The following is a 19,768-nucleotide window of genomic DNA, read 5'->3' as shown; positions in this document are numbered from 1 at the left end:
ACCCTGCACCGCGGCTTGACAAGTGGGCATGCTCAAGCAACACACATGGAAGCTCGCCCCGTGGCAGAGTGGCTGCGGCCCGGCCCCCAGCACCCGGAGTCTCAGGGTGTCAGAGCACACACAGCCAGCAGCCCAACTGACTGACTGTCCTCGGGACGCCGGCATGCTCTGAGCTGCAGAGAGGCTGGCTGAGGATTGCCCAGCCCGCCCCTCTGTACGTCTGGGCGTGAGCTTCGCCCCATCCGTCTTCGGGTCCCGCAGCGCCCACGATAGCAATTGCTTTTCGATTTGGCCCTGACGTATGTGCATGTCAAGGCGATTTCTCGGTCCGTTGCGTACAATCACTTCACGCGACACTGCCTGAACTGTTGCCCGTGAGATTTCCACTTCATTCCGGCCAAGACGTCTGACAACCCACAATTCCCGGCTTCCAATCTGGGTCTGTTTTGGCTCGTTTTTCAGCTGCCTATAAAGGGGCTCGGCCGGGCGAGGCACCACCGAGAGAGTCTCATCACCTCTTGTCACGCCCCTCGTTTTTTTCTTCTCGGTTTTTTTTTGGGGGTTTTTTTTTTTTGCCTGCTTTATCAGGAGAACCTCCTCGCATACCTGCAAGATACGCATCGGTCAAAATGGGCGATCCCTTTCTTGACGATCAAAACATCAGCACCCGAGATGTCGTTTTCACCCAAGCCGACGGTGACGTCCAGAAGCTCGCATGGCGTCTCAACGGTGAGGCCTGGGCTGCACCCATGAGCATTGACGACTATGTAGCCCGCGAGACACACCTGTCACAGCAGGCACTGTCCAAGGACGGACGTTGTACCTATTGGGTCCTATCTCACAAGGACGACCCTACTCATATTGTCGCTTCGTGCGAGTCGGTCGAAAAGGCCGTCTTCATCGCCGGACATGGCACAGGCATCAACGATGGCTTCATAGAAGCAAAAGCCTACGCCATTGCGAGTGTGTACACGAACCCAAAATACCGGCGCTTGGGGATGGCCGCATATATGCTGGAGAAGCTGCAGGAGCATATGGATGCAGACAGTGAATGTTCCGCGCTGTACAGCGATATCGGGAAAATCTACTATGCCAACCTTGGCTGGGCCGTCTTCCCTTCAGACCAGGCCACCATCTACTTGGAATCAGACGACTTCAAGCTTCCAGAGCATCCGGCCACAAGGTACCTCGCTGAGGATGAGCTGAAGCCCTTGTGCGACAAGGACGTGGCCGCAGTCAAGGCCAAATTCCAGACCCTCGCAGCCGACCACAAGAAGACACACGTGGCCTTCTCCCCCAGCTATCCACAGATCGCATGGCAGCTGGCTCGGGAGCAGTTCATGGCCGGTGTCCTTCACAAGCGCGAGGTCAAGCACCGGGGCGCCATCACCAACAGCGGCAATTCCTGGATGTACTGGGACCACGACTGGCGCGAGGGTAAGCTCAAGATCATGCGCATCGTAACGCTGGACCACGACCCGGAGACGGGTCTGAAGATCATGGAGGAAAATAAGATCGTCGATGTTCTGGAACTGTTGCGGGCGGCGGCCGCGGAAGCGATCGAGTGGAAGATCAAAAAAGTTCTCATTTGGAACCCGGAGCCGACTGTGACGCGGGGGGTCAAGGGATTCCATAATTATCACGAGGATGACGTCGACGTCATCTTCGATGAGCGATACGAGGGCTCGATCCCGAGCTTGAGGTGGAAGGAGGGCAGGAGTACCGACAATACGGTTTGGGAAGACAACGATTACTACTGTTGGTGTTGAGCACTTATTTTGGTTGGCTTTTTTGGTACGAAGCGGGCGTTTGGGAACCCTGGATCTCAAGAAACACAGGCGGGCCAGGTCTGATTAGGAGAGTTCAATACCAAGCTTATTACCTGCGCCTCGCTTCTTATGCCGACCGCATCTGAATACAGTGGCTAGTTGCCAACCTCAGAAATGATTGCATCCAGAACATCACCGAATCCTGTACCTATTGCTGTGACCATACCCTCGAGGATAGGGCTGTCTTCACCTAGGAAGGCAGCCCTCCACGTCTGATTCCAGCCAAACACATCGCGCATTAACTCTTTGACGCATCGCCTTGCGTCGCTCTCCCGCTCCGGGGGATCATCCAGAAATACCTCAAGCACCCCCATCATCAACTCTCTGACGGACGCGTTATAAGTGCCCATTGTCCCGGGCTTCATGGTGCTCTCGATCTTCTCCCATATGACATTCCTCTGCGAGTCGTCCAGTGGCTTCGGGCCCCCCTGCCGCAGCTCCTTCGTCAGCTGTCTCCTCTCCCGCGCGCTGAGCCGCGACCCGGTAGTAGAGCTGATCAACCTCTCCAGTCTCGTCCTCACGACTGGCGGGAGGTGCATGTCTACAAAATTAAGATGACGCTGGATCTGCTCCCTCAAGATATCTTTCCAGCGCCAGAGTCAGCCATCAATGAACCAAGGAAGGAGCTTAATGCGGATGTGAGGAGGAGCAGGCAACACGGTGGTCATAGCCTGTCGCAAAACCTGCAGCCCGTGAAGTCCTTGGTGCATAGGCTGGGAATGGGGCATGTTTGTTCTTGAAGGGGCAAAGAATGAGTCTTGAAGAAGCTGCTTACGGAATGCCCGGTTGTCCTTTGTCCATTTGGTCACGGCCCACATCCAGAGGGTCATCACACCCTCGGTGCAGCCCCGTTCCTCGGCCAGCTCCTTCGCAGCCACGATGATTTGTTCTACTGTCTGGGTGACGGCGATACCGATGACTGCGTAGCGAACCTCGCGCCATAGAGCCTCCCACAAGACGAGCTGCACTGTCTCGCTGAGGGCTTCCTGGACCTCCAACTCCAGGAGAACAACGTGGTAGAGTGCGTCGGTGGTGGTGAGAGAAGGATGTACATCGTACTTGTCGTCAAGATCGACGCACTCTTCCACGTGGACAAAGTTCTCGTCAAACGGGTGGATGATCACCACGTTCAGCGGCGGACCGGACCACTTCTGGCAAAGGTCCACAAACCAGGCCACTATGCTGAACTCCTCCTGCCCGACAGAACCGATGGAAATGTAAATCATCAGCCCTCCCTGGTTCCGCACGAGGGTGAGAAAAAGCTCCCACAATTTGGGCAGCGACGCGCTGGCCGCGGAGAATGTCCTCAAGCTCAGCCCGGCCCGCTGGAGGACCGTGGGCCGCTGCTGGACCATCTGGAACACGATGGACGCGACGGCGCTCTGGGCTGTCATCCCACGGGCCCATAGCAGGAACACTGACACGATGTGAGGGGTCTCGGCCCGCACTTGCGTGACCCATTGCATGCAGGTTGCGGCATCCGGGGCGTCGCACTCGGCCTGGATCAGATTTGTCTTGTGCGAGAACTTGCTTGGCACGTACTGCTGCTCGATTGACAGCCACCTGGCCCATGCCGGTGACGAGGTCATCTGAAAAGTGGCTGCCAGCTCCTCATGGTAGGACGCCTCGATCTCGAAGCCGTGGAAGAGGACCTTTTTCAGGTCGAGGAGGTACGGCGACACGGCGATATCTGGAACATCATTTAGGCAACCTTCGTTGTATGTTCGTCGGACAGACAAGTCGACCCGGTGTCTTGCCAGGCTCTGCGCCTGGGTCACTTGTAAGAGGATGGCGTTCGCGTGTACGTCCTTGTCGATGGCGTGGGCGAAGGACTGGATCCTCGACACCAGGCGGCCGAACTGGAGGTCAAAAGGCTTCAAGAAGCTGCTAAAGAACTTGCGGTAGTTCTTTTGCTTGAGGTAGATGATGAATTCTTGCAAGAACTCGACTATGGCCGCATAGAGCTGGGACACGAATTGCAGAATTCGCGTCGTGGGAAATATCTGCCTGTACAGCTCTACTACAGGCAAGTTTATGCCAATCTCGGTCATGACGTCGGTGAACTTGTATAAGGTGTCGTAGTGACTTTTTGCCATGAGCAAAACAAATTTGAGGCTCCCCCATATCAGCGTCATGTATCCGAAAGCGCATTGTGACAGGACGTCAAAGACTCCCGAGTAGTGGCCCAACGTGTCGACGAATCTCGCGATCTGGCGTTGGTCGAGAACGTTTGTCTGGGCCCTTTGGATGCCTATGGCAACTTTGTGTAGCTCTGTGACTGTCGAAGATGGTGACAGGATATCATCGAGATCATCGGTCTTCAGAACCTGCTTCAGCTGCAGAACGGCATCGTTGTAGGCGTCGACGGCACATCTTGCGAGCCGGGGTTAGAAAAAGGCTGCCCGCCGCGGGTTGCAACAGATGGGCCGCTCACTTTATATGCTCGTCTGTCTCCTCCTTGTCCGGCTTTGGCGCCGAGGCCGAAAACCTCCGGACAACGTCGTCTCTCAAAGTCCAACTGTTTGTTCTCCATCTCGATGAGAGCACAGAAGGGAAGGATTCAACATGGGCAAAATGGCGACTGCCAGGCGGCCTGGACGTCGTCAAGGGGCTAGATACCATCTCGAACAAGTGTTTGAATTGCCGCCCATTACTACCACTGAAAGAGGTGCTCGTCCCGGGCGAAGGACGCGGAGGTGGCAGGGAGAAGAAGACGGCAGAGGAAGCCTAGAACCAGGACACACAACATACGAAAGCACTCTCCGGCAACATCAGACACCCACTCGAGTCATCTTGCGGCTGGGAGCCGTCACAAATGAAGACACGCCAAGGGATCATTATTGCATCTTGTGCAACTCGACGTCTTCCCAGGATGCTGGGTCCAGGCCCCGGTGGCGCTGCCCGGTTGTTGACTATGGCTGCTATGGCGACGTCTGCGCCCATAGAAAGCGGTTCCTGTGTTCCGAATTGAGACATTGGCTCGCGCAGGGTCCAATGGACCGGGCCATATCGCAGCTGCCACATTCTCACTGAATTACACGACCGACCCACCCAATGACCAAACAAGCCTCCAACGAAACCTCGACGATGTGACATGGGAGGGCTGACAGGTGGGGACGATGGGTCCTTGTCTCCATGCCGGGCGCTGGAGTCGAGAAATGATGAACTAGGAACGTTTCCGGCGTCGTGTGGCCACGCTGAACGCGCCTTGTCAGTTATTTTAGTTGAGCGCACCAGACCACCGTTTGGCCAGCAGCGCGCAATAATAGTAAAGTTTGGGCTTGTGCAGTGTTTCGACGGGGTAGACTACTTACCTAGGTAAGTAGGTACCTAGTACACAGTACAAGAAGGAGCCTGGGCCTCCAGGGCGTCTAAATGCAACCCCCCTGGCGTTTCGACGCGGCATCAAACGCCAAGCGCATTAGGTCCCGCAGACCCACCGCCGAACCTTCTGCATATGCGACCAGTGTCGGAAGACTCTGGAAAGGGGCAAATCATCCTCGACAACAATGATCATCAAACCTTGGGAGCTTGTCGCACCGACATGCCACAACATATGAGCTTTTTGATCTTCTGAGTCTGTCTTTCTCTTGCACCACTTGCTGGCGACGGCCACGCACGCACCCACACACGCCCACCATGCCTCTCCTTCAGCCCTTGACCCGGCCCAAGTCGCCCAACAGCTCTCTGCTCTCCGCCAAGAGCTACGACCCCGACGCCTCCTCGATCCGCAGTGACCAGGAGAGCGACTCCGAAGATGACGAGCGCCAGGCCAGAGCCCGCAACAGCCGTGAGTTGCGCGCCCATGATCGCATAGTGCTTCTGGAGGAGGAGGAGATGGACCAGCTGGTCATCGAGGCCCGACGGCGCCAGGAACTCCAGCGCGAACGCAGCGGGTCCGGCCAGCGCAGGGGCTCCAACCTGTCCTTGCCCCTACCAATGCGCCTGTTCTCCAAGACCAGGAGCGAGAAGAGCCGCTCTACCAGCCCCGCCGACAGGGGAGTCATCGAGGAAGAGTCCTTTGAAGACCTAAGGGGCGAGGCCAGGAGACAAAGACGCGAGAGGAGGAGACAGAAGAAGGAGCGACTGCTGGAGAAAGCACAGGACGGCGAGGACGGCGAGCTCATGCACGAGATGGAGGAGGGCCACATGAAGGAGACCAGCTCGACAGGTAGCAGCGACCGCGAGGACAGCGACGAGCTCGACCGGCGGGGACTGCTTCACCTGGCGGATGCCAAGTCACAGCGGAAGAGGCACCGTCGCCGGTGGACCGTGGTGTACGCGGTGATCGCAGTCGCTTTCGCAGTGCTGTCCATTGTTGCATGGCGGCTGTCTGTCAGATCACGACCAGCCGTGAAACAGCAGGCCCTCGTCAGCAACGGCACCGCCCTGTTCGCACCGACCACGATCATCATCAGCTTAGACGGCTTCAGGGCGGATTTCCTCCAGCGGAACATCACGCCTAGGCTCAACGCCTTCGTCCAGGAGGGAGTCTCCCCGCTTTACATGAACCCATCTTTCCCGAGCGTCACTTTCCCAAACCACTTCACTTTGGCCACCGGGCTCTACCCTGAGGCCCACGGTGTGGTTGGTAACAGTTTTTGGGACCCTGAACTGAAGGAGGAATTCTTCTACACCAATACTAAGGTTTCCATGCAGCCGAAATGGTGGAACGGCGAGCCCTTCTGGGTCACCGCAGAGAAACAAGGTGTCCGCAGCGCTATTCACATGTGGCCGGGCAGCGAGGCTCACCTCGGCGGTGTCGAACCCGCATTCATTGACAAGTACAACGGCAAGGAGAAGCTTTCCAACAAGGTCAACAGAATATTTGAGTTCCTCGATCGACCAGGAATGGAGAAGCCAGACGTGAATCCTACCGAGATGCGGCCTCAGCTTATCGCAGCATATGTCCCTGATGTTGATGGTGACGGCCACAAATTCGGTCCCAACAGCACCGAAATTCGGTCCACCATTCAGGAGGCGGACAAGATGATGGACGGGATTTTCCTCGGCCTCGAGGCAAGGAATCTGACCAATATTGTCAATGTCATTGTCGTGTCCGATCACGGCATGGCCACCACGGACGTCTCCCGGATGATCCAGATGGACGACCTCGTGGACCTCAGCCAGGTTGACTATATTGATGGCTGGCCACTTGTTGGCTTACGGCCAAAGAGTTCGGCCGATGTGGAAGAAATGTACGACGCACTCGCGGACAAGGCCAAGACCAACCCGAATTTCGACGTCTACCTACGAGACGTCAACATGCCGGAACGATACCATTTCTCCCAGAACGATCGCATTGCGCCGCTTTGGATCATTCCCAGAGCCGGATGGGCCATTGTGACAAAAGACGAATTCAATATAGAGGAGGCAAAGGCAAAGGACATCGACTACAGCCCCAAGGGCTTGCATGGTTACGATCACGAGCATCCCCTCATGCGGGCGATATTCATCGCACGGGGTCCTGCTTTCCCCCATGCGCCTGGCAGCAAGCTTGAAGCTTTCCAGAATATCGAGGTGTACAACATTCTTTGCGATTCCCTAGGTCTTGAGCCCGCCCCCAACAACGGTACCCTACGCCTACCCCTGAGACCAATCGGCGTGCACGAAGAGGTTCCGGCCATTGAAGTCCCGTCGGACCCGGTGACTAGCTACACCGTGGAGCCGACTACAAGTTCGACACCGCCAGCTTCCTCCGCGTCGCCGTCAAAGGCTCTGGGCGTCGATCCAGTGGTCACCGGCGAGGCGTCTGCTCCGGTTGGAGTCGACGTCCCGGAGGGATCTGGCCATGACGAAGGCCAGGATGAAAATGGATCAATCGGCGATTCTGCTAAAAAGTTCTGGGGCTGGGCTACTGATGAATTCGGCAAGGCCTGGAAGTGGACGACCGGTAAGGCCGGTGAGGCATGGGAGAAGATTACTGGTGCGGATGGGAGTGAGAAGAGCGAGGGTGCTTGAGACAGTCTTTGTTTACAGTTTTACTTCCTATTATGTGCCTTCTTTGCTACTCATTGGGCGGGTCTGTGTCTTGGTAGGGCTTCACAATATGGCCCAGGGCTGGTGCAAGGCGTATAGGGTTTTAAAGGGGCGGCGTTCCCTTGCAGATATCATGGTGTTCATAGGTCACTTTGAGCGGCGTTGACTGTGGATCGGGGTGTTTTTCGATCAACCCGAATTGGGTCGAGTTCTTTAGTATCGATGGCTTGAGCTCATGCCGATAATCTCTCAACCTCCTCTGCCTAATCGCGACAGCGACTGCTACTCGTCATATGCCTGAGGTGTATTGTATAGGGCTGGAGTACTCCCGGGTCCTTGACGATGATGGGACGGCATGCCATTCTTTAGTATCGATTGGCAAGTTCCTCATGGAATCCTACACAACACCTACTAACTCTCATCGTCAAGTTCTAGTGCGGCGCCGTCGGGAGCGATGCCTTCCAGCCTTGTCTGTGCGGTACGAGGCTCAGCCACGTGCCCACAGACGTACTGTATTCTCTTTCCACTGTTATTGGCACTGTATTTCTTCAAACGCTGGGTCTTGAGCGTTTACCACTGTATGAAGGCGCCACGTACATTTTACATGTATGGGGATTAAAAACGAAACCACACACTCATGGAATCCCTCGTATCATGGACAAGCAAGTAACCATCGGGCCCAACCTGCTAGAGTGTGGTGGCTGTGGGAACAAGCAACTTTCATGACTTTGGCGACGCTTATGTTGCTGTAGCTCCCCACAAAATTGCTTGGGCTCATACTTGGATCTCTGTTCTCTGGTGCATATCCCGGGATATCTTTGCTCGCTTGTTGTTTTTGTCCTTCTCATGCAAACGATGGGCCATGTACGCAGCACTGCTGAACCGGATCCAGAGTGTCGGCACGAAAGAGGAGTCAACAAGCCCACCAAACAATAGTTTGAATCAAGAAACATAGCTTTTCAACGAATGCCACAGAGAAGGTCTTCTCCTTCTGCGAACTCATCTAGGCGTCAGTTGCGCGGTATAGTCAGGCAAATGCCGATTACCCAGGGGCCAATATGGTGACTAGCGCCTCCGTCAACTCTGATGCCAGTGGTGGCCACCTTGTCGACATCAGAGGCAGGAGTGCGTGGATGGGACCTTTACTTTGTGCTACTTATCGAGTCAAATCTGTAGAGACTCCAACGGTCTAGGCGACATGGTCCAGGTCGCCTTCAAGGTAAGAGGATCGGAGAAGCAGGAAGAAATACTGCTACGAAAGGACAGACCAATTGAGGATCCTTTCAGCATTCGTAATCGCTAGATCTTGAGCGTTTACCACTCTTTTAAGGTGCCATGTACTTCTTCGGGCGTATGCGGAATAGAAGCGAAACTAAATTCAGCATTCGGTACTGACGTATCAGAAACAACTGTTTTTATTGATCCACAAATAGAATCACAACTAACATCAAGGGCATATAAGATGAGGTAGGAGGTTAGGAGATAGGTCATCAAGAAATTATTCTGTTGGAACCCTGGAGGTTGAATATGTATGTGAACAAGTTGGGAAGCAAGGACCTTATAGCGGACAACTGAGCAAGGATTCAGTTGTGGCTGTGATAGGTAATTAGGAGACAACCTTCATTGGCTTGCCTACTTGGCTAAACTCTTGATTCCTCTCAAAGAGAGGAAATGCTCTAATTATAGAGCCACATACAGTATTGCCTAATAGGCAACCACACTTCCATATACAAAGAAGACAAAGAGTGATTGTCCAGATTGCATATCTAAATGTGAACGCTCCAGATTGTCCAGTAAAATCAAGCACGCAAGATAAGCCTCGGGGCGGCACTTCTGGTCAATTAGCTAGGTCAGCCATATAATGTCAAACTCGTAGCTAGAGGTTGTGGGTGCGTCTATTTTCCCCTGGCTTCTTAGGCGTAGGCTATCGGCCAGGAGCCTGTAGACGCAACGAACACCTATTTGAAGCGGGAGGAGACACCGGGGGGGGGGGTGGTCCCGCAGTGGCTGTAAACTACCTGGATAGCGATACCCCTTCGGTCTTCTCGTGCTGAAGTGATGGAGTGAGAGGGATGAGTACTTAAGTACCGTACCGCGCACCTGGGGGTTTTTGGAAACCGTCTGCTAACCAATACTCTCTGGCGACGGCTACAACTGCCAACGGTTCCTTCCTTCCTTAGCAGTCTCTACGTAAGAAGAAGGTCTTCAAGAGAGATTAAGTCTTCAAAAGGTACTAGTCTTCAGAATTCCTTAATGTCACCCTTTTGCTTCGGCGTGAAGACTAGCCGAGAGAGAATTCCTCTCCCATTCCTCTAGTAGTCTTCCCTTTAGAATAGCCCCTAGCTGGCCCTCTGCTTGCTTACTTACGTATCGTGGCCCCTGGTTGGGCTCCTTCCCCCCGTATTCTAGGCTTCTAAGGGGTGGTTTTAAGAGGAAAGGGAAGGTCTTGAAGGGACCCTTTGGTTTTGAAGAAAATCTAGTCTTGAAGAAAAGTACTGATGTACCTTATAGCCGTCGCTGGAGAGTATTAGTAAGGAAACAGTTCTAAGGTACCAGGGACTGCCTAGGGTACCGTTTTGAAGCGGAAGGGACGGTCTAGAGACCGTATTCAAAAACCCCCTAGGGAGCGCTATGGTAGTCAGTCAAACATTGCCAAGGGGCGCCGAAGTCTCGGCTTGGGTTCTTTGGTGGGCACCGCACGGCAACACAGGCAATTTCTGATCATAAACTTCGTAGATTTCATGAGAAAATAGACCACTGTACATGAACGCCCAGCCTAAAAAGAGAGGAAAATCAAGTCCGACTCTTGCTCAGTTCTTCCTGCTTGCTAATAAGGCTCCCTCAACTTTTTCTTGATCGTCAAATCGTCAAACACCCGGATGAAGGGGAACGGTGCGCACAGAGACTGCTCCATGCAAGGGAATGATCATGATGTATAGCAAAAAAAACAAATGCCGTCGTCTCTTTCATCTTGTCCCGGTCTGCGTCCCAGCATCCCCGCCGTCGCTTCGACGTCGACCACCATATTTCGTGTCTTCGTTCCGCTATGTTGCGCGCTTTGCAACCAAGTCAACAAATACGTACTGTTGATCAACCAGTTAGATCAACGGAGTCGTTCTGTAGCCAAGGCAATCTGCAGATGTAAAATGCCGATGTCAGGGTATCCAGGCTGAAAAGCAAAACCAGAAATACGAGCACGGCAAAATAGATTGGAGCCGTCAAGTAGCCCGCCGCTCTCTATATAATGATATGCAAATATTCCAAGTCTCGGGTGCGGAGGGGAGTGATCGTGTCCAAAAGGGGTTAAAGAATATCTGACGGACTGCGCCGGTCCACACTACGGAAGTGTATCGCTTTCAGTTTCTCATAAGGCTGCGTGAACATCCGATGGAGGAGAATGCGTCCATTCGTCGAAGTAAATCAATACCTGCGAGGGCGGCTCGTGTCGTAAACGACCTCGCGCTCAACAACCCTCTCGCGCTCATCATCCCACCTGGGACGATGGCGGTGATGGCGGCGGTCGCGCTCCCAATCGTCGCGGACTTCGCGCTCGTACTGGATCTCTCGAATGCGGTCTTTTCTCCGAGCGCGGATGCGGTCCGATATCTCGACCAATTCGAGGACGTCCTCCTAATCGAGCACCTCGAGTCAGCGTTCTGCGCCCGATATCTGCGGAAGCTACAGGGCCCGACTTACATATTTCAGATACTGCATGACATAGAAGAATTGCTCGGTCTCTTCATAGTCATAACCAAGCTCATCGATGGCTTCTCTGACCACGAGGTCCTTCGTGACCTCAGTCCACATGTCTCTGGGCTTCGGCATGGGGGCAGGCGGCGGGGGTGTAGGCCGTAGGCTGATGCGCCTATCACTGACTTTCTCAACCTCGACTTCTCGTTCCTTGTCGTAAATTTGCACACTCAATCGATCACGCTCCCTGTCACCGCGCGGAGGAGCGTACGCCTCACGGTCAGATATGACGGTTGTGGATGACGAGGTAGGCGGTGACAAGGGCACCAGTGCACTTTCACTGGAACGCTCAGGGATGAACTTTGACTTGCGGGCACCATTATACCGCTGCCAGGTCAGCTCGGCAGCGCCACCACCGACGCCGTCCATGCGCACTCTCTCGGTACCGGGTGGCACGTCAACAACCACCCAGTCCTTGGTGGCTCCGCCCCAGGCCTCGCCCATGCGGCCTCGCGAGTCAATCCTGCCCCTGATCATGTCCGCCTCGTCATCATAACCGGGTGCGGCTGACCGCGAGCGAGGCCGAGCGGACGAGCTCCGATGCTCATGCTCAATGTCGACCTTCAGCTTATCGCGTCCACTTGAGATCATGATCTCGTCTTCGTGATAGTATGAGTGATCGCGGACAGGAGGCGGGTCGTACGAGACCCTCGGCCGTTCCCGGGACATCGAACGTGCACGCGAGTGTGAGTGGGATCGCGTCTTGGTGATGTCTATCTCGGTCTCACCACGACCGTGGTAGATGTCAATGTCTGTTTCCCGCTTCTCCACTCGACGAGGTGGTGGCGGAGGAGAAGGAGGTCGCGCGACGACCAGGCCTGAATCCCATGTCAGCCGAAACTCTCTTCGATTCCGCGGCAAGTAGCTCTGCCACGGTTGGCTGACTGGGATGCGGAACGGCACAAAGCCAGGCACTTACCGTGATCGATGTCTCGATAATGGGTAATGACCTCCCTCTCAATGGTAGGACCCCGGATTACCTGAGGCTCTGGTGGAGGTGGCGAGGGGCTTGGACTGGGCGTGGGGGCCCGCTCACGTTCCCGTTCGATAATCCTGAGCCTGCTTCTCTCAACCTCGGGTGGCGGAAGCGGCCGCGGCGAGAGTGACCGCTCCCTCTCAATGACCCTGGTGCGCGTGCGTTCCATGACCGGCGGAGGGCTGGGCGAACGGTCTGGCCGCTCGATGATCCGGGTGCCCATGCGCACTCTATCCATGGCCGGCCCCCTGCTGGGGCTCCGTATCCGCTCCCGGGAATGATCAACAACCCGGGTGCGGATCTCCTCCCTCTCACGGATCTCTGGCGGAGGCGGGGGTGGGGGCCCAGGGCTCACGCTCCTCGCCCTCGTCTTGGTGACGATGCGCTCCCTCACAACTGGAGAGGGGGACCTCGGCCGGGGCCTAGCTCGCTCGACGGTTTCGACGTCGCGTTGGCGCAGGACCAGAGGACCAGCCTCGGCTGGCCGACGGGCTTCCTCGCGCATGAAGTGAGGGACCCTCGACTCGCGGTCTACCTCTTCCCGAACGGCAACCTGAACATCGCTGCGCCGGGTCATGGGAGGAGGAGGGGTACGTGATCGTCTCTCCTCCCTGTAGTAGATCTCTTCCTCGCGCTCGCGCGGGGGAGGAGGTCCTCTGCGCATGGGCGGCCCTCTTGGCGGGTCGTCATCGTAATAGACGTCACGCTCCTCGTAGCGGCGGAAGGTCTCAGGCATGGTGGCTGCTGTCTGGGTGGGAGGTCGGGTGCTTGGTTGCAAGAACGGGAGATCGACGCAGGGCGGGCGGGTTCGGATGGAGGGCTGAGATTCGGAGGCGGGCACTGGGAAGGAGAGTTTAGCGCCCTGGCCCTTTGGATTGGAGCCAGATGTTGAAACAGTAACCTACCCACCTTGTGAGGCTGCTCTCTGCGGCAGCAGGTGTGTGGGACCTGGGTCGGGTTTGGCCAGATGCCAGACCAGGGCAGGTCCAAGACAGGGTCAGACAGAGTAGGCCACCGGGAGGGGTCTTTTCCCGTGCCTGGGAGGAGGTATATATTTCTGAGGGGTGAGGGGGACAGGCGGAGGAGGAGAAGAGGTGAGGGAACAAGGCCGGCAGGTGTGTGAGCAGACCAGGGCGGACGGTAGGGTATATGGCACAAGACACTAGGCACTAGGCACTAGACACTAGACAGCGGATGTTGCGCGAGAATTACCGTGTACCGGTCTCCCGCGTGGCCTTGGTGGGATCCTGGTTGGTATCCTGGTTGATTCTTGTTCGGGTAGCTGGCCGGGTTGTGCTTGTCAGGCCTGGCGTCGAGGAGGCTGGCCTAGAGGTGGGGGGTGGGGTCGCAGCGGCTGCGATGTACAGGGCCGCTCGGTGTGGTGGAGAGGTGGATTGCTGTTGCTGTTGCTGTTGCTTGCTGCGGTTGCTTGTTGCGGTTGCCCTCGCCTTCCAGGTCAGCAGCGGTGATGTATGACGACGGTATGCAGCGGGCTAGACCACCCGGTTTGCAGGATAGCCGTGTCTGGTCTTGTCTGGCCTGGCCTGCTCGACGACTGCAAGCACGAGGAACTATGCGGAAAACACGCAGGCACTGAGCCCCCCAGACGGGAATGGTGAGCTGGCCAAGAAAACCTTGGGACGATGATGGGCACGAGGTAGAAACAAGTGTAGCAGAAGAGGAGCAAGGGATCCAAGGGGTGAGGATCGGATCAGGAGGGATGGAGGACGGGCGGGAGGGGATGATGGGATGGGCCTGGCAGGGCCTGTTTCTGTGTCTATCTATGTCTTGTGTGCCTGTGTGACTGACTGACTGACTGACTGTGTCACAACCCGTGGACCCCTCCCAAGTGTTGGCCTGAACAGGCTTGCCAATCCGGGATGTTGTGGCTGGCGCGCCTGTCAGACAGGCAACCTGGTGATGTATTTAGTGATGGTGGCTACCAGTGCCTAGGGTAGGGTAGGGTAGGGTAGGGTAGGGTAGGTTTGGGAACGGCACGTTACGGAGGACCTGGGTACGATACAAGCAGACAAGCAGGCCCAGCGTCGTCATCCTACAGCGAGCTATGTACCAGGTCAAGCTGCAAGCCCACCCTCGCCATCTGGTTCGTCCGTCCGAGGCGTGGTCGCCGGCGGTCTAGTCCCTCTCTCGCCTCTCTCCTCCTCCCTCAGGCTCCCTGGAGCTTCTGCCCCTCGGGAAGCGGGAGGACAAACCTTGGGGACAGACACACCTTGGGGACAAAGCTTGGAACCCACCCGCTTGGCTGGGCTGCAAGCTGCCTTGGGCACGCAGCACATTAAGCACACTCTGCTGCGATGGCAAGGGTCTGCCTGCCTCGTGTCATCAGTGGCCCCGACGACGGCCTGATGGTTTGATGGTGTGCGAGCATTTGACAGCTGATCCTGCACCGAGTGCAGCCGATCCACGAGCGAGCTGCGAGCTCCCAAAATAAGGCTGCGCAGTTTCAGGTCACTTGTGCCCCGTTCTTGCACTGCAGGGCAGGATCTCGGAAGAGGTAGGTCTTGTCCTTGGGGACCAGGCTGCCAGGCCAGCCCACCAGCCACCATCCATCCACCAGGCCCGCCGCCCGCCCGCCTGCCCGCCCGCCCTGCTGTATTTAGAGCTGAACCGTGCGGCTCCGGGACCACCGTTTCCAAATACAAGAACGGTTAAGTGGGGCCGCCCTCTCTCAGCCCCGCGTTGCCTGCTTCAAGTGTTCCGGACTCGATCGAGGGCGGGGGCAGGAACCAGGCCAGCGATGCCCAACACAAACCAAACCTTAAACAGCGTGCTGGGCACTGTCCTCCTTCTGATTTCTTGTCCACTTGGTGTCGGTCAAGACTTACTTAAGCACACATCATGAACCAGTCTCTCCAGCGTGCAAGCCTTGATGTGTGACGTCATCGTGCAGTAGAGACTCTCCCATCGCTGCTGGCTGCTGGCTGCAGCCTGCACCCTGTTGCCTGCCAACCTGCGCCCGAAGAGTGGCTGGGACAACTGGAGAACCAGACAGTCACGGCCGCAGCGTCTCACTCGCGATTCACCCCATCTCACAAAATCAGGGCTCGACTGCCACGATACCACCTCGATTCCGGATTACGGGAACCCTTCCAGCCTTCATCTCAATAGCGCCTAGGGAGCTATAATAGTTCCCGGCTCTTAAACCCCATCGTCACCGCCAGGCTGAGAACCCCTGGCTGCCCGGGTTATTTGGTGTCCTGCAAATCAAGGCAACCGTTGTTGTCTGAGGACAGGCGGGCAGGCGGACAGGCGGACAGGCGGGCAAGCGTTTAGTGGGCCCAGGACGAGCCAGCTGATACCATAGTGGCCGTCCAGATTTCATGATTGCCATCTTTTCAATCAGACGCTTGTCTCTTTTACAACTCTAACTAGGTAGAGGGATCCCACACAACTTTTAAGAGACGGTGGCCCAACCCCTCTTAGCGTCCGTCCTCGGTCACCTACCTGTACCTTTGTTTTTGTCACAATCCGTCAAGGGTCACACTCGCCTACCTGACATACTTACTGCTGTTGGTTCAGGTGGACCGGAAATAGTCATGCCTAGGCCAGAATGTTTATAAAGCCTTGAGCTCTTCACCAACCAAGCCGTGATTGGTGGACCTTCTCTCGGTTGTCACGTTGGCCCTCACAAAAAGTTAATGAGAAGTTCCAATATGCCCAGGCGAGCGCATTCGTCTCCCGAGGTCCGCAGCCGTTCTCCAAGGTCCTTGGGCGGAACGCATTGCCGCTCCTCAAAGCCGGAGCAGCACTCTAGTGCTCTCGTGAGTTGGAGAGCTGGCTACTTACTTAAGTACCCTGTCGACCGGGACACAGAGCCGAGCGGCTTTACCTCTGGCCCGTGAGGGGGTGACCAAAATGGGTGCGAGTTTGAAAAGTTGTCACATCTGCCAATTCATTAATATTGGTTAGAGCGTCCGTCGTGATGATCATCTGGCCGGACTTTATCAGCTGAAATCAAATAAAAACTGAGCACGGCTCAAACGTGGCATCCCCCTATTCCTGACTTGATACCGCCGAGGCTACTTAGTACCTTCAGCACTGGTCCAAGTCAACCGTCTTGTTAGAAATCAGTAGCCCCTCACCTCGTGATAATGGGCTCTCACCTAGACTACGGTACCACTTTTGACTTCATCGTCTGTGGGTAAGTCATCATTCATATGAGCTGAGCTTGTTACTGCGGAAGGCACTGACAAGGTCATCAGCGGGGGCACCGCCGGCTGCGTGGTTGCAGGAAGGCTGGCAGAGGACCCAACCGTTCGTGTTCTCATAATCGAGGCTGGACGAGACAATGAGAACTTGGAGAACACACACATGGCCGGAGCGTGAGTGTCCCACGCGTATCCCTAGATTGCCTTGTTGAAACAGTAGGCTGAGGTTCAATGTTCTTGTGCAGCTGGGCCAAGAACCTCGACGGGCCGGAGGACTGGAACATTGTATCGGAAAAAGGTACGGGAATCAACAATCGGCAGGTGAAGCTGAGCCGGGGCAAGTTTCTAGGCGGCTCCTCGGGCATCAACGGAACTCTTTGCATCAAAGGCTCCAAGCAGGACTACGACGATTGGGGCCTGGACGGATGGGGCGGCGAAGAGTTCTTCGGGTACATGCAGAAGGCGAGTAATTCTTTCTCATCATGCTTTGCCGCCAATACATGAATATTTTCCTAAGCAAGTATTGACGTCGGCGCTCTCCAAGGCCGAGACGTTCCACAACAAAGATTGGTTCAAGGCTCACAGCAAGTCTCACGGGTTCCAAGGGCCGCTCCACACTGAGCCACACGACTTGGCACCTATCTCAAAGCTCGTGCTCGAGTCCATGATATCTAAAGGCCTCCCACTTGACGATGACATGTTTTCGCACGGCGAAAATCCTCACGGCTGCGGACATGCCCCGCGAACTGTTCATGAGGGTGTCCGCACAACTGGGGCCGATTTCGTCACCAAGGCTCGCCGCAGGGACAATATTGTCATACTTACGGAGACTTATGTCGACAAAGTACTCTTCAAAGACACCAAGGGTGAAGTGGTGGCCACTGGTGTGCGGGCGGTGAGCGCAGGCGGCGTGCCATTCGATATAACCGCAACCAAGGAGGTCATCATCAGTGGCGGTGCTTACTGCAGCCCCAACATTTTGCAGGTGCGTAGCCAGAACAAGTGCTTCCAGCTTGGCCATAAGTAAAGCCAGCAAACAAAGCTGTATTAAGCCTTGACTATAAGGAGTATTGCGCTAACGTAAAACTAGAGGTCTGGAATAGGAGCCAAGGATGACCTCGTTGCTCTTCACATCCCCGTCGTTGTTGATCTCGCCGGCGTGGGCAGAAACCTCATGGACCATCTCATTGTCTTCATGTTTTACGAGGTGAACAAGCCCGGCCTGACCAACGACCACCTGGCGTACCACGATGATGCCATCACCAAGTCATACAAGGTCTGGAAAGAGAGCAAGGCTGGGTTCCTGTCCAGCTTCCCGTTTGGCTCCTTCGGGTTCGCCCGGCTGGACGACAGGCTTGCCGACTCTCAATTATGGAACTCCGCTCCCAGGATGCCCGGCCGTGATCCAATGGGGTTGACAGCGAAGCAGCCAAACATCGAGTTCTTCCATACAGAGTGTTATGGTGGGCCCAAGCAATATGACAAATTTCCTATCGACCACAAACATGCTTTCGCCATGATCGCGGAGCTCTTCGCGCCGCGGTCCAGGGGAACGGTGCAACTGCAGAGCACAAACCCCCTAGATGGGCCCAAGGTAGATTGTGGGTATCTCAAGGACCCGTTGGACGTCGAGGTCCTCGCAGAAGCTTGTCGGTTCGCAAACGAGATCATAATGGGAGGAAAAGGGACGAAAGATGTTATTCGCGGCTCGTGGCCACCCGAGCTCACGCACCACACTTACACGAGTAGGGAGGAGTGGATCCCATACGTGAAGGACAATGCTACCACATGTAAGACCCTATCTCGCGTCTTCGTCCCTGTTGTCATCCTATTCATCTGTGGCTGTGGTGTAACACTTGTGCCATTTAGGTTACCATCCTGCGGGAACATGTGCTATGGGGAGACGAGACGACGCAAATGCAGTGGTGGATGAAAAGCTCAGGGTCAGAGGTGTGACAAATCTGCGTGTCGCAGATGTCAGCATAATGCCTACTTTGAATGGAGGACACCCACAGATGCCGGCGTACGGAATCGGCGAAAAAGCTGCGGACCTCATCAAGGAGGCTTGGTTGAAGCGTGATGGTTAGACGACAAGCTTCCCCAAACACTATGGATTTGTGGTTTGAACAATGCCAAAGCACCAGTACTTAGCTTGCTCCCACACGCTGCTTCTATCACTCATTCATCTCACATGCAACCTGGTAGCGGCATTCTTGGAGACTGAGGTGTCTCATCATATATTCAACACTTGCAGGCTTTGATCTTGATCCTTTGTCATCAACTAACGCTTCTAATACCTGTGTCATGTCCGGCCGTTGTCGGGAAAGCGGTTCCAGCAATTCACACGTCAAATACAACGCCTGAAAACACGCCTGTTACTTCCAGCGTAATGGCGTGCCTGAAATCAGCTCAGAGCGTGGTATTCACCACCAGTACAGCGTCACTAGTCCACAAGCTTTGTTATGTGGTTTCGCTTCTATTCCGTATACGTCCGAGGACATACATGGCGCCTTCATACGGTGGTAAGCACTCAAGACCCAGCGCTTGGAAAGAACACAATGCCGATAACAATAGTTATAATACGATACAAGCTTTGTTATAAAGGCTAATTCTGGTCGTCAAGTCGTCTGGTCGTCTCCGAACCCTCTAGAGCTCATTCAGTCTCTTCGATCATATGCACTGCAACACATTCACAAAACAGAACAGACTGAAACTGCCTACGACCTGCCTACGATAAACGGGGGGACAAGCTCCATAATTACCTCACGTCAAATCCAGGGTTCGCAGCATGTCAAACTTGGAATTCGCAGCATGTCAAACTTGGAATCATCAGACCCCCTACGCGTTGAATGCCACGTACACGGCCAGGCTCAAACCACAGACACCCCATGGGGAAAGGTCTGCATATTTTGCTCCGAGCCACAGACCACTCACGGCTTGCATATAGCCTGCCAGGTCCATGGTGTAACAAAGGTTACCCAGGCGATGCAATGCTCTCAGTGCTGCTGGCGTCAACCCACAGACGACACATCAGATTAGTATCAATAATCTACTGCCAAGTGCAT

At 55.3% G+C, this 19,768-nt stretch overlaps 5 protein-coding genes across 5 annotated transcripts; 3 read left to right on the top strand and 2 right to left on the bottom strand.

The window, feature by feature from the left end:
• The first annotated feature begins 111 nt into the window (after positions 1 to 111).
• Positions 112 to 1,887, top strand: KVR01_003560 (uncharacterized protein). The gene has a single exon (XM_044792196.1). The coding sequence runs from the start codon at positions 630 to 632 to the stop codon at positions 1,767 to 1,769; it is 1,140 nt and encodes a 379-aa protein (XP_044648575.1). The 5' UTR covers positions 112 to 629; the 3' UTR covers positions 1,770 to 1,887.
• Positions 1,888 to 1,924: 37 nt separating this feature from the next.
• On the bottom strand, positions 1,925 to 4,398 carry KVR01_002724 (uncharacterized protein; the record flags this gene model as incomplete). The annotated part of the gene is made up of 3 exons (XM_044785032.1): positions 4,264 to 4,398; positions 2,605 to 4,202; positions 1,925 to 2,412 (listed from the first exon to the last, which is right to left on the bottom strand). The coding sequence occupies exons 2-3, from the start codon at positions 3,962 to 3,964 to the stop codon at positions 1,925 to 1,927; spliced, it is 1,848 nt and encodes a 615-aa protein (XP_044647739.1). The 5' UTR covers positions 3,965 to 4,202; positions 4,264 to 4,398.
• A 902-nt stretch (positions 4,399 to 5,300) lies between these two features.
• Positions 5,301 to 8,176, top strand: KVR01_003688 (uncharacterized protein). Its single transcript, XM_044783207.1, has one exon. It carries the CDS (start codon positions 5,469 to 5,471, stop codon positions 7,788 to 7,790), a length of 2,322 nt encoding a protein of 773 aa, XP_044648703.1. The 5' UTR covers positions 5,301 to 5,468; the 3' UTR covers positions 7,791 to 8,176.
• A 2,349-nt stretch (positions 8,177 to 10,525) lies between these two features.
• Positions 10,526 to 14,509, bottom strand: KVR01_003166 (uncharacterized protein). The gene is made up of 4 exons (XM_044795055.1): positions 13,440 to 14,509; positions 12,478 to 13,374; positions 11,505 to 12,376; positions 10,526 to 11,438 (listed from the first exon to the last, which is right to left on the bottom strand). Exons 2-4 carry the CDS (start codon positions 13,268 to 13,270, stop codon positions 11,229 to 11,231), a joined length of 1,875 nt encoding a protein of 624 aa, XP_044648181.1. The 5' UTR covers positions 13,271 to 13,374; positions 13,440 to 14,509; the 3' UTR covers positions 10,526 to 11,228.
• Positions 14,510 to 15,218: 709 nt separating this feature from the next.
• On the top strand, positions 15,219 to 19,567 carry KVR01_003912 (uncharacterized protein). The gene is made up of 6 exons (XM_044793844.1): positions 15,219 to 16,696; positions 16,758 to 16,877; positions 16,949 to 17,165; positions 17,248 to 17,688; positions 17,794 to 18,493; positions 18,573 to 19,567. Exons 1-6 carry the CDS (start codon positions 16,647 to 16,649, stop codon positions 18,788 to 18,790), a joined length of 1,746 nt encoding a protein of 581 aa, XP_044648927.1. The 5' UTR covers positions 15,219 to 16,646; the 3' UTR covers positions 18,791 to 19,567.
• Positions 19,568 to 19,768: the final 201 nt, after the last annotated feature.

Source organism: Diaporthe batatas, assembly GCF_019321695.1.
Source record: "Diaporthe batatas strain CRI 302-4 chromosome Unknown Contig00003, whole genome shotgun sequence".
In the NCBI taxonomy this organism is placed as follows: domain Eukaryota; kingdom Fungi; phylum Ascomycota; class Sordariomycetes; order Diaporthales; family Diaporthaceae; genus Diaporthe; species Diaporthe batatas.
This window is presented reverse-complemented; position numbering and strand designations above follow the sequence as displayed.

What these genes read in the sequence shown, in the direction of transcription:
- KVR01_003166 (XM_044795055.1), bottom strand. Translation starts at nt 13,270, where the DNA reads ATGCCTGAGACCTTCCGCCGCTACGAGGAGCGTGACGTCTATTACGAT. An exon ending in TTATCGAGACATCGATCACG is followed by an intron (nt 12,377 to 12,477) that starts GTAAGTGCCTGG and finishes CATGGGATTCAG; the next exon opens with GCCTGGTCGTCGCGCGACCT. An exon ending in TCATGCAGTATCTGAAATAT is followed by an intron (nt 11,439 to 11,504) that starts GTAAGTCGGGCC and finishes GTGCTCGATTAG; the next exon opens with GAGGACGTCCTCGAATTGGT.
- KVR01_003560 (XM_044792196.1), top strand. Translation starts at nt 630, where the DNA reads ATGGGCGATCCCTTTCTTGACGATCAAAACATCAGCACCCGAGATGTC.
- KVR01_003912 (XM_044793844.1), top strand. Translation starts at nt 16,647, where the DNA reads ATGGGCTCTCACCTAGACTACGGTACCACTTTTGACTTCATCGTCTGT. An exon ending in TTTGACTTCATCGTCTGTGG is followed by an intron (nt 16,697 to 16,757) that starts GTAAGTCATCAT and finishes CAAGGTCATCAG; the next exon opens with CGGGGGCACCGCCGGCTGCG. An exon ending in GCAGCCCCAACATTTTGCAG is followed by an intron (nt 17,689 to 17,793) that starts GTGCGTAGCCAG and finishes ACGTAAAACTAG; the next exon opens with AGGTCTGGAATAGGAGCCAA.
- KVR01_003688 (XM_044783207.1), top strand. Translation starts at nt 5,469, where the DNA reads ATGCCTCTCCTTCAGCCCTTGACCCGGCCCAAGTCGCCCAACAGCTCT.